A 13,936-nucleotide genomic window follows, 5' to 3' on the forward strand; every position below is an offset into this window, starting at 1 on the left:
CAACACAAGAAAAATCTGAAGAAAAGAAGAAGAAGAAAAAAAGAAATCCATCTTACCATCAGCGCTCAGCAAAGCCAATGAAGCGTTTTCATAAAAAGTGTCTTGAAAATGCTCTATCAAACTACAGTTCAGCTCCTCGAGCTCTCCCAGTATGATATCATAAACAGAAGCATCCATCGTGAAAGCCGCCTGCTTTTCAGCAAGCTGACGGGACCGGTTTGAAGTTGGAGCAGAGATGCGCGCACTGAGCCCAGTGGCGTTCACGGGCATGTGAGTCGTACGAGCAGAAATGACAAGAGGAGAGCGGCTGATGCGCCTTCTGGGAGCGCGTCCCTGCACGGCCAATCAGAGCCGCGCTCATCCGCTCCATGTATCCGTCCATGGTGAAAGGAGAGACAGACAAGAGAGAGTCTGCTCACTGATCTGACCACATCAGGGGCGGTTGACATTTCACACCTGCAGCGCAAGTGTCAAGTTTATTTAGCTTACGGTGAAAAAGTCGGAAACATTGAAATGGTAAAGTGTAGACAAAGGTGAAGGTGGAATTGCATCATCAAAAGAAAGTCATTACTTTTTCTATATTTGTTCATGAAATATGTAAATATTTATACCGTCTAACACAAGGATGTCCAAAGTCAGTCGAGAGCATGTTTTAGTTTTCTCAATGGTACAACACACACCTGGATCAAATGATTGTCCGTTAGCAGGGCTCTGCATTGACATGCTCTATGCCATGGCAGTAAAACACGTGGGATCCTGGCACTTGACGCCTGACTTTGAACAGTTTCATGGCTGTTGAGTATTGCTAACTATGTTGCTGATTTTATCTAATTGAATATGGCAGGTCTTCAATCAGAAAGCAGGCAGGACATAAATGATTACTGTTGAACTACAGGTTGCAGTTGTTCATCGATTCATTCTGAGTATAATGCCCAGATATTTTATTTATGTTCATTTCTTGTTCTCTCCCAATCATCTTTTAGTTTGTCACTGTACATTTCTTGTTTCTTGTTTGAAATATATATATATATATATATATATATATATATATATATATATATATATATATATATATATATATATATATATATATATATTTTTTTTTTTAAATCAGAATTTTTTAAATCAGAATTTAAAAAATTCTGATTTTTTAAATCAGAATTAAAAAATTATATATATATATATATATATATATATATATATATATATATATATATATATATATTTGGGGGGTGGGAGGGTATAAAAGGAAGTGAACTTGAGGAAAGAGCAGAACAGAAATGTCTTTACAGTGTAAACAATTGTCACCCCCTTCAAAATCTGAGCATGAATATAACCATTCACTTGACGTTTTCTTAATAGAACATCAACACAGATGTTGAACTTTCTTTAACTGAAACTTTAGAAAACAGCCAATTAAAGTTGTGCTTTAGTCACCTGGGGGAAGCTAAGAGTGCTAAATGTTTTCAGATTTAGTAAACCTGCCAAAATGCTAATCAAAAGAATTAAGTGTCATTAATGTCCACGCTATTGTTGGTAATGAAAACTTATAAAACTGAGTTCAAGGCAGAAACAAGACCCAAATGAGGCAAATGCAAAGAACCAGCCCCAGAGACATGGATAACGACTAAAGGATTTAACAAGTATTTAATGAACTAAATACTGAGGGAAGTGACTATTGGGATAAGATACAGGTGGGAGTCAATTTACTGGATACATGACAACTGAGTGGGCAGCAGGACTATGACAGGTTGGAAAAAAACTGAATACAAAACAGGAGCAAACAGCTCTGAGAAATAGACACATGAAAACTAGAAAAGAGAACAAACCAGAAACAAAACACAAATCAGAATTAAAAAAATCTCCACATACCAAACAAAAGGAAACAAAGGAACAAAATATTAACTGGCACTACCTCTCAAAGATAATTATTCAGACTGCCATTATTTTCTCCAGATTTAGTGTTCAACTTTAGAAAACAGTGGTTAAAAAAGTTGGGATTTTGAAAGCATACTATTTTACCCATGTTGCAACGTATGTGTGAATATAGTTCTGATTGCTAGAAAAAAAATTAACAGTTTCACACGTAACATTTTTCCCTACAAATTGTCCTTAGGCAGAAAGACTCATCTTTAAAACAAACAATTGTGGTACTCATGCTGATGCTGGCCAAGTAATGTAATGTGTTAATACGTAATGCCCAAATGCATTAATCAAACATGTGAATATCAAAAAGTAAAATAAAAGTTCCTTGTATTTGAATATAAGCAAATATTCTCTGTTGAGTGCATTACATTTTTTAGTATTGTTAATTGAATATAAAACTGTAAACAAAGGACAAGTCATATACAGTATAAATTCATGGTATCTAGAGCCTGAAGCATTTTCCAATAAAATGTGTCTAGACTGGGAATGTATATCATAACAGAGTTTAATATCTTGGTTGTTTACTTTTTAAATCTGAGACATGACCTTTTTATGAGAAAGAGGCTCTCTCATTGAGTAGCAGGTCGGACTATGTCTCATTATTCAGCTTCATGCTTTTAGATCGCACAAGCAGAGATCTGTCAAGAATCTGAATGTTGACTTGACCATGTGATTTGTAATTTCACTGCTAAGAATAGAACACCCAAATGTTAATTAATTCCCTCACTGCTCCTACTAAATATCACACAGCTTTCCCTGACAATGAAACAAACCTTCTTTTGTATTCTTTTTGCTATTGTTCCATGCTGAAAATGTAAAAAAAAAAAAAGTCTTTATAGGAATGGCAGCATCAAGAAATAATTTCTTTCCTCACCTGAAGACAGCTGGCACAAAATACTAATAAGTTCCTGATTTCCATAATGATGGTAATTAACATGGCGTCTATCTGGAATTCTGGTCTTCTCTGTAAGTTCACACTTCAAAATATATTTTTGAAACCTGAAAATCTAAGTCAACCCACACGAAGGGAAACAAATACTTAACAAAAACAAAAAGAAAACTTTTATTGACAAAGTTGAAAACCTGCAGGATTGCGTTGAATTCGGCAAATACCACTTTTCTCTCAGGTAGAAGGCATACTGTTATGCTTTTCTTATGAAAAGCATAACAGTATCGAAAATCAAGCACAAGCATAACAGGTTCAAAGATAGATGGCAAAGATGCTAAAGAAAAAGAAAACATATCTTAATCACCTTAGTCACACATTAACAGGTTCACAGAAAGGATCTAAAAACACTTTTCTCACTTAAGACTGGATCAATTGAAAGACTTGTATTTTCATATATTTTAAGAATTTCACACAAAAGGTCTTGTTTCAGACTCTACAGTATGTACCTTGAGTGCACTTTGTGATGCTTTCAAAGATTTCAAGTGTGAGGTCATTTTGAAATTGCCTCTAAATACTTAGAGTTTACTTTTCTAATTGACTACTTTTGCTTGTTATTCTGGGAAATAGCTGTTGGACATTTTTTTTTATTCTTTTTTTTTACATAGAGTATGGCTAGTTGTGGAACACCACCTGGTAAGACAAAAAAACCATTGTTCCAATCAGTGGCGCAACTACACATTATTCAGGTGGATGCGAAAACATAGATCGGCGCCCCCCCCCCCCCCCCCCCAGGGAAGGAACGGCAGGGTGAAGGAGCGACGCTCACCCAGCCCCCCCCCCCCCCCCCCCCCCCCCCCCCCCCGAGGCGAAGATACGTGAAGGGTAAAACTCGCTACATTTACCTCGTTATGTGCGCGAGGTGAAGGCGCGCAGAAGTGTACGGAAAACATCATCGGCGCGCCGCCCCCTCCAGACGGGGTTTTGGCGCCCCCTCTGGGGCTGCGCCCCTATGCGTTGCATACCCTGCATACCCACTTTTTGCGCCACTGGTTCCAATAGTGAACAGTGACGATATTTAATAAAATTGTTAAAAGTGTAAAATCTAACATCGATATTTTCTGTGTTTGAGGTAAGTTAATCGTTGTTGACGTTCTAGATACCTACTGATCTTGCAGTCTATTACTGAGCCAAAAGGCAGGTAAGTTGGGGTAAGAAGGAGACAAAGACACAGACAAGACTAGAGCAGGACTCAAGGGTATTGCAGGGATTTCCAGTTAGTAGTTCAAACCAGGACACAATCAGATGATAGAGGGATCAGCTTCTATGCTGGCTGGAGGTAAATCTCATGAAAGTGCTAGTAAAACACAAGGGAAAAAAGTTTATATAGAAATAAGAAATAAGGAGCACCATGTTACTGTATCAAGAGATGGGCAATCTGGCAGCAACCGAGGTCCAGCTGGTCGTTGTATGCTGTGACTTGATTAGCCCATGAGCTTAACGTGAGGAAATCAGTCCAGCGAGAGTGGCTCCACCGTCAAAGGATATCGCCACAAATAAATCGTAATAAAGAAAGAAGAACAAGGTCTGTGGCCACAAACCCCAAAAAGTTATGAGTTGAACCCAATAAAATGAATTATTATCACACACAATGAGGAATCACAAATACTTTGTTACAGAAGCTGAGCTAAAATCTGAGAAAATTATTACTTATACCCTGTCATAAGTCCTCATATTTAATTTAAATATTTAACAGCTGGAAATCTTAATTGCAGATGTGTGTTTTTCAGTGTCACCATACCTAGAAATATCTAATTCATGTGAACAAGTTTTATTCTTGCAGGTTTCTTGTGCATGTCTTTAAAATGGCACAGGCAGGAGGTCAAATTCAATCTGTGACTCCAATTTTTTCCCATTTTATGGTCCCTCATATTTGCAGAGAAGGTGCTGTTTTCTGCTCAGTCGCTCAAAGGAAAAAGGTAGAAGGCATAGAGTGGAGGATGGATTGTGCAGCAAATGCTCAGGCTAAACCCTGAGGATTAAAAAAAAACCTGTCAGAAGTTAGACCAGTGTGCTTGTAATTTGATAAAAGTAACATTCTTTTACTGTTTAACATTGGAATAAGAAAGGTCATGAACATTTTACGTATTTCTTTTGAAGCAGTCCAGGAGACCAGTTTTTCACAGTTTATTTCAGTACATTTTATGTGAATTTTAAGTGATAATTTCAGATGAAATGAAGGGTAGCTCATAATAGTTTAGATGATTCATTCTATATGTGTCACCTTTGAATGTGGACTTATGAACATCTTATGACAAAAAAGTGAAGTTTATCTTTGTTCCATGTGAATCTACTCAACCGTTTAATTTCTTCCTGTGTTTTTTATTTTGTATGGGGTTTTGCAAGGATTTTGATAACTCAAAGTTAAGGTGACTTCATTTCCCTAAAGAAAACAAAGTGCTGTATTATATGACTGCATAAATATCTCAGAACTTAGAATTGTCTTTATTAGAAAATCGGCACACAGCACAACTTCAAAAAGATCGCATTGTAGGAATCACAACGTTTTACTTCATCAACCATCTGTGTTTACTCCAACTGGACAATGAAACCCAACTACTGTTCACTGTGATACAATAATCTACAGCAATGCAAGTGAACAGCAGACTGCGAATTATACAGTAAACCAGCAGCAAATGATTGTACATAACATGGCGCGGCACATAAAAAAAGAACAAAATGATCCTGTGAGTCAGGCTGAGATGCTTTACTTCACTGCGGGGTTTTGTGAGAGCTACTTACAGCACTCTGTGAAATGACAGCCGTTGAATACATATTCTCATGCGCTGTCGTGCAGGCCTGAAGGTGAGTTAATCAAAGCTTGGCGGCATTTGACATCTTGGCTCAGAAATCACATACCGAGCAGTGCTCAGGTGGCATAAGTGATAAGGCCTGTTCTTTCTAGTCAATTGATTCCCAGGTTCATTTGGCTGAAGATCTGACCAGTTCAATTTGGTTTATTTGTGCAGCTGATGCCAACTGTGACATGCTCTTGTGAGTCCCTGTCTGATGAAACGCCAAAACATGCAGGTGAGCAAGGCTCAGATCATGGGAAAAACAGAGAACAAATTATTTGAAAAGGGAAACCTAAATGTTTACTGTGAAGTTGCCAGAGGTGGAAAATTTTTATTCACCCATAGAAAATTCTTTTCTGAGCTTCTACTCTATTAATGTAGGCAAATATACGTATATATGATGCTGAACATTAAAATTCCAGAGAAATTGATGACTGCAAACAATCCTGGAATACAGTGTCTTGCAGAAGCAATTATACCTTTACTTTAACATTTTGCCATGCTACAATCAAAAATGTAGTACATTTTTGAATGTTTTTTTTTTGTTTGTTTTCTTTGACCAACCGAGAACAATCCATAATTTGCAGAAATTACAGAAACATCTCTTGTCATGTTTCTGGTCTCGATCAGACCATTCTGTTTTGAAATAGCTCAAGCTCAGTAATATTGATTGGAGAGCATCTGTGAATATCAAATTTTAATTTGTGCCATGTATTATCAATATTTCTAGATTTGAATCTAAAACAGGATTATTAATTTATCCCACTGATGATGTTATGGTTTATTTAGAATTGTAGACTTGGAGACCATTTTATGTGTTAGAATGTCAAATTTCCACAAAAATATGTTAAAGAGAGAAAACCAAAAGAGAAAAATACTGTTAGAATCAAAACTGTACTTTGGCTCCACAGGACTGGACGTAACCTGCAACTATGAATCAAAAAAATCAGCAAAGATCAGATTGAGAGCATCCTAACTAAAGGTAAACATCTGCATCTTGGGAAAGGATCAAGTAGAATGCTTTAAAGGGGTCACAACTGAAATATTGATATCTGCAGCTGCAAAAACAAAGTTTTTGGGGTTTCTTCCATGTATTACCTGTAATTTCCAAATGGTTTTATACTTTAAGATGACAAATGAACTAAGATGAATCCTAAAAGTGGGAAGACTTTGACCCGTCGATTGAGTCTGACCTGAGTTTACACTGCCAACATAAAGCACCCATTAAGCCGGTCAATTCATTTTTCTTGTTTAAAGAAACTTTCATCTCCGAGTAGCATTAATAACCTCTCTGAGGGTTTTAGGCAAGCAACTGTTCTACAATTAAACTGCTATACTAAATGAGCTGTTGTCACTAGTATCTTTGCTAATGACTGCCTACACTTCAAAGCGAACCCAGCCTCCAAGCAGAGCCATGACGAATACAAGGTGTTATCGCTGGCAGCAAACCGTGCTTCGAGGGTGAGTTAAAAGCTCTGTATCTTCTCAGCATTATTTGAAAAAGCAGGTCATTAAAAGGGGCTGAGCCCTGTGTGAGATGCTGCAAAATCTGTTGCTCCATTACAAATTAATGCACATTCTACACTATCGATGCTGGCTCAGTGCGGGACTTTGAGGTACAGTAAATCTTACCTGCCATACTGTGAGAAAATATTCAACTCTATATATGTATGTTGTTTGCATATATTACACACAGTGCTCTGCATTCATTTTTCCTTATTTGTCTTCTTAAAAAATACAGACTTTTGCATATTTTATTGGGATTTTTGTAGCATTCAATTGTTGGGTGTAAGAACAATTGAAACCGTAAAGGTGTAATACATTTGCATAGAATGGTACTGATTCTAAAAACCTGTCAAGACAAAGCAGCTCAAATAAACTGGCGGCCAGTGGTGGTTAAGTACAATTTTCGTGTATCAGTACTTAAGTAGATTTAATAATGGATACTTTCTACTTTTACTCCACTACATTTTACAGTAAGTATCTGTACTTTCTACTTCACTACATTTCTACAAAACTGTCGCGTTACTCGTTAGTCGCATTGAGTTTTTTGTCCGTTAAAATGTGAAGTTCAGGGACTTAAAGTGGCGCCGTAAAATCCAAGCAATAACGTGACTTACATGTCTGGTGTCACCCATCGCCTCCCCCTTTACTCGCACGCGGGGCTCCAGACATGCGCAGTGGTTTCCTCTGAGCGGGAGGAGGTGTCTGTCTGATCGTCAGTAATATAATAGCGCTGCATTAATCATAAGATATGGCGACATGTAAAATCAGCAGCGCTTCGTTTTCACAGACGGTGGGAACTTCATCCAACGTTTAGCGTCACTTCGAAGGAAAGCTTAAAGAAAGGTAAGCTCCGTGGACGTGTTGCTAGCAAAGCTAGCTGTACAGAGACACATGTTGCGTCTGCGATGAAAAAAAGTTGTAACTCATGCGCTGAATTATTGTGTGGAGGTGTTGACTGAGGTGTCGCAAATATGGGACAACGCTGGTACCAAAATGCAATATAGTAATATTCAGGAACAATCCGATTCTTCTGGACGGATCTTTGCTGATTAAATTTATTTCAGCTCTAAGTATTTAATATCTAGGTTAGCGGTTCTAAACGTGGGCGGTACCGCCCCCCAAGGGGGCGTTCAGAGGACGGCAGGGGGCGCTGGCAGACATTTTTACAAAAGGGGGGCGCTGGGATGCCTTTGGGGGGCGTTTGGTCGAAGGTAAACTGTATTGTGAAACATTAAAACCTGCTTGGCTGCAACTGTATCGATGGCAGCTCTTCGGTTGCATCCCCCCCACCTTCTTTCCATCCCCTTTCTGTTGGATTTCTTTAAAAATAAATGCCACTGGTGGCAAAAAAAGTGAAGTTCATGCTATGTTAGGACAGGAGACGAGATGTTTCCATCCCTGAAATTATGATGCATAGAATCACATATCTAAGTCTAAACTATGTTACAGAGTAAACACAATAAAAACATGCTTTATCTGTGGCATTGTTCATTAAAATGGCACATTTCTGATGTATTAAAATTAAATACGATCGGTTCACTTAATGATATTAGCAATTAGGTAACACATTCAGCAAGTACTTTTACTTTTAATACTTAAGTATTTTTAAAAGCCAGTACTTTTTTACTTAAGTACAAATGTTAATGTGGTAGTTTTACTTTTACTTAAGTACATTTTTTGAGTACTTTCTCCACCACTGCTGGCGGCTAAGCAGCAAAGAAAAGCAGTCCAAAGGTCTGTGGTAAGTTTGGAGGAGATGATGCGGTCCACGGCTTAGGATGAAAGAATCCATCGACAGGACAGCTATTATTTGTTTACTCCAAAATCTTGGCTTTATGGAGGATTGACAAGAAGAAAGCACATGTTCTGAAGAAAAGAATAAGAAAAATCCAATTAAGGTTTGTCACAAGCTGTGTAAGGCACAAAGGAAGCATGTGAAGAAGGATGTTCTGGTCAGACGAGACCAAAATTAAACCAAAATTAAACATCTATTTTCAAAGTTTTGAAAATAGATGTTTTCAGGTCATCTTTTTTTTATTGTGACTAAGTCTGAACGGTTTGGCAAGGAAGAATGGGGAAAATATCTGTAACAGTTGTGCAAAGCTGATAGAGATGATGACCAAAATACTTAGAGTGACTGCAGCCACAACTATTTCTGCCAAGTATTATGCAAATGGAAATGCAAAACAATCCTTTCACATTTTTAATTTTAAAAAATCTGAGTACCAAGTGTCCTATCCCCCCCCACACTTCCTGCTTTGTGTTGGTCTATCACATCACATTCAATGATTAAAAGTACTTTTGCAACACACTAAGTCGAAGAGATGTAGCAGTGACCTGAATTTACTAAGAAAGGCTGACATATTTTTGCAAAGAATGTTTTTATTTTAAAGGTATCAGCAGTGAAATGATTATTATTACTCAACGAAACAAGATGGCCATCTGGCCGCAATTTTGGGGTATGGAGTGAGAGAACAAGACCACAAATATAAGCAATTAGAATCCAATTTCTGTTGGCGAAATGAAGCCTTCTGTCACAGCTTATGCCTGAGAATCCCTCTTGTTTGTCATCTCAACCCAAATTTAAACTCAAATCTCAAAAATATGATTACATTTCAAAACAACATTACTTTATATGTTCCAAATCTGTGACACATTTGCATCAAACACAACATTTGTCACATAGCCCAACATTGGAATGTTAGGTGCTCCAAAGTAAAGCAGTACATAATAGACTCAAGAGTTATAGAATTTCAATTGAATGCCATTTTACGCTAATTTGGATTTAAAACCAGTTCTTGTTTGAATAAAAAAAATCAGGTTTGATCTGGTCTCTGTTCTTGTTGGTCAGTTTTCCTGGTAACACCTTATTTGAAGGGGGTGAATAAGACTGACATGACACTGTCATAAACTCCTGTCATAAACATAAATAAGCCTTCATGAATATTTATGACTGTTGTCATAAAGCGTCATTCGGTAAATTATGACACTTTTAATACAAAGTTGACATTATTCAAAATGTATTTGTTATGACAACTTGACATTAACCAAGAAATCATTACTGATATAAATTTGTTCTAAAAGTATTACTGATTGCACTTTAAAAATTAGGCAACTTTATGTTATTCAAGGTAAAGTTTAACCAGTAATGATTTCCTGGTTAATGTCAAGTTGTCATAACAGACATTTTGAATAATGTCAACTTTGTATTAAAAGTGTCATAATTTACCGAATGACGCTTTATGACAACAGTCATAAATATTCATGAAGGCTTATTCATGTTCATGACAGGTGTTATGTCATGTTTATGAAAGTGTCATGACAGTCTTATTCACCCCCCTTCAAATAAAGTGTTACCGTTTTCCTTATCCAAGCTGAGGTCATTCAAGGATTTTTTTCTATTTCAGTAAGGTCCAAACGTCTCACAATATCTCTAGCTTTAGAAAAAAAATACTAGCTATATTTTTGAGAGGCTTAACAAACCAGCAGCTAAGCAGAAGTTTAGGATTGAGTCAGGATTTATTTTAGGGATTATCTACTGGTCAGTCTAGGGAATGAAAACACACAGAATATCATATAAAAATCCCCCTTCACTGACACAAATTCCCATATTCATCAAGTGAGGATTCCATTAGTCCTCCATTTTGTATTGTAACACTACGCAATATCCTGAAAGAGAGAAATTTGATCAGCACCACATTTAGGTACAAGTTATCTGTCAAGATATTGTCCACATGGATGGCATGACACACTTTTATCCAGCTGCTCATTATCCAAAGTGTCATCGACATAAGAAGGCCACATTTTTCACTGCTCTGTGTTCCAGTTCAGATAATTACAAACTTGATGTCAGATTGGTTTATCCCATTTTGGTCGACCTACTGATCACTGTGGATCTAAAATAATCCAACAGGAGGTACAGCGGTGAAAATAACATGGCCCTCCCTTCCAGCCCAAATAGTTTGGTTCGTGTCAAAGTCACTCACAAGTGTTTGTCCTCTTGTCACCCGCTAACCTAAAGGGCAAATATTCACTCGCTGTCTGATATGGGTCATCCTGTCAGTTGTCATAATGTTTTGACTAATGTGTACATCTGCGTTAGAGGCTGAATCAAGAAAACATCAAGCTTTGAACTCCTAGATTTAAAAGCATGCATGGACATGTGGATATATTTGCTTGTTCGTTGTTTCTTTTTCTGTAAAGAAATTGTCTCATTCTTACAATGTGAGTCTTTTAAATAAGTGAATGAAATTACAATTTATTTACTGAATCTTTTCTTTGTCTTTTGTCTTGTAAAGAATCTATTTGTTTCATTTTCTGCTAGTTCATTGACAGTGCCAGGATAAAATAATCTGAGCTCACTTTTCATCTGCCTGCCTATTTGGCTCTGGACTTGGCTTATGTTTTGGTTCTGAATATTTACAGTCTTCACTTCACACAGAGTGATTTGATTGGTCCCGGAAATGCTAATTCACAGGAATTATATGCCAAACCATTTTGAGGGATTTATAATGAATGTTCTGAAAAGGAGAAAGTAGAGAGGAAAAAAGGAATACCATTTTAGACAACAGTAGCTCAAATTACTCATTATCTCCAAGGTATGCGGAATACCACATCTTGACATATTAGAGCTTAAATCAGATGGACTACAGCAGCAGGATTTAATGTAAGCAACAAGAAACACGGATTCTTGTCTTGAATCAATGGTTCAGGCTGGTGGTGGTTTTATTGTACGTAGGTTATATTTTTAGCACATATTGAAACCCTAAATACCAGTTTAGCATATTTGGATGGTGTTCCAATCATATGGTTGTTGTTCCCAACTATTTCTATTCCATTCATTTCAGAATCTGAGCATTTCCATTTCAATTGTACTGATCTTCTGTCTACTTACAAAAGGATAATGGGCCACATCACCCACCTGAAAACATTTTGAAACGGTTATTTGTCTTCAAAATTCACCAGCTCTAAATCAAACAGGACATCTTTGGAAATTGAAGGTTCTATCACAGATGTTTTCATATTCAGCACCCCTGTCATCATCAGTATTTCTTTGTCTCGTGATGGGGCTTTTAGTTGCCGTTGTACCTCCAAGTCTTCTGAGATGTGTCCCTGTCACCTTTGCATATCTATCCATTCATCAGAATGTCTTCATATCATTGTAAGGTCACAGAGGCAGTAGCGCATATCTCCAGAGTAAGAGGTGAGAGACTGGGAACACTATGAACATGTCACCAGTCTGTCACAGAGCAACACAGAGAGAAACAATCATGCACATGCTCCTAAGGTGGTTTGATCTGCTCCAATTTGTTGCAGCTCTGGCAATATCTTTACTGTCATCTTGCTAGAAGGTTAAAGGTCTCAAGTGATTTGCAATACTTGCCAGTTTGTTTGTTTGGGGGGGGGGTTTCAGGATTGCCCTGCATTTAACCACATCCACGTTCCCGTCAATCCTGACCAGCTTTCTTGTAATTGTTGAACAAAACATCTCTAAAGCAATCATTAAAAGTTTTCCCAGATTGCATTAGTCATCCAGGCATGTAGAGCTTAGATGATATATTAGCTATAACAGAAACGTATGTTTAAAAGCTTGTGGACAAGTCAAAATATAGTAAAATAAGATCTGACCATGAAAAGTTAAAAAGACAATTAAAGTGCCTTTCTATTCCTAAAGCACAATATTGAACATCATTGTGTGAGAGAAGCAAATGGCAGCATCCTCACTTTGAAGGGTCCGTCAGATAAACAGATGGTAAGGGGGGAAGCCCATGGAGTTTAGACACTCCAAGCTGAGACGTGAAGTCACTCAGAATTCCTCATTAGCCACTGGGAAGACTCAGTAAGCAGCTGATTTGCATGAAGACAAATTAATATGTCAGGTTTCTATTTTCTTCCTCCTTCACAGAAAGTCATGACTACTTAATATTGTCAATATTAAGGTAATCTAAATACAATTAATGAACAACTCTGACAGATAGCCTTTTGCACAGAATATGCCATACTGATTATTTTAAATGAAAGGAAAGGCTTGTGTTGCTTCACAAAGTGTTTTCTTAGAGGTTTTACATTTTTCATATGCTTTTAATACGAACCAAATTTAAAAGGGTACCTGGGGCGACATTTTGCATTTCATCCACTATATCCTGAGGGCATACCTGACTTCAGTTGCTCACAATTATTTGCTACTGTGTGTGACTAATTTGCTCAAGCGAAGACTCTTAATGTCAGAGCTGATTTAACATTCCTGCCACTGCTTTGTTAATGTTTTCTGCAAACTCAAGGAAGTACTGAAAATGATAGAGCACGGACAGGAAGAAAAAGTAAGACTCTCACTACGTTTCCCTTAAGTAAAAAGCAAAGTTAATTTTGTGCATGAGATATTCGTTCAATACAGTTTAAAAGCATTGCTAACAGCACAAACAAAGCTGTTTCCTATTCGGTGCACTCCTCAATGCTTCCTCATTTCACAGCAATCAACATCTGTGGTATTTCATTTACTCCTGGTTGTCTTTTGCAATTGAAAAGCAGGGTACAAGAGCTTTACTCTTTCACTCATCTAAAGTTAATTTGAGCAAACAATTTTCCCATAGGCTTGATGTGATTTGGCTCAATAAGTAGCGCGTTTCTTCTTTGAGCATGCATATGTAAAGCCAAGAAGTCAAGCACTATGCATTCTGACATCGAGTGTCAGGAGAGGAACGAGAAGAGATATGCTTTTGTTTCTAAGAAGTTCATTAGATCAGTGAGCTTCATCACAGTATCA

General features: G+C 37.4%; 1 protein-coding gene across 2 annotated transcripts in view; it reads right to left on the reverse strand.

Moving 5' to 3' along the window:
- crhr2 (corticotropin releasing hormone receptor 2) overlaps positions 1-13,936 on the reverse strand; it is a 105,734-nt gene that overhangs the window by 49,007 nt on the left and 42,791 nt on the right. The window contains exon 1 of one of the 2 annotated variants that reach the window (XM_081598257.1): positions 57-412. The exons of the other annotated variant lie outside the window; for it this stretch is intronic. Coding sequence (XP_081454383.1) covers positions 57-270 — 214 coding nt within the window. The 5' untranslated portion in view covers positions 271-412. Of the gene's footprint in view, positions 1-56; positions 413-13,936 lie in introns of those variants that run through there. 2 annotated transcript variants of the gene reach the window in all.

Source organism: Poecilia reticulata, chromosome 17, assembly GCF_904066995.2.
Source record: "Poecilia reticulata chromosome 17, P_reticulata-male-v2, whole genome shotgun sequence".
Classification (NCBI taxonomy): Eukaryota; Metazoa; Chordata; class Actinopteri; order Cyprinodontiformes; family Poeciliidae; genus Poecilia; species Poecilia reticulata.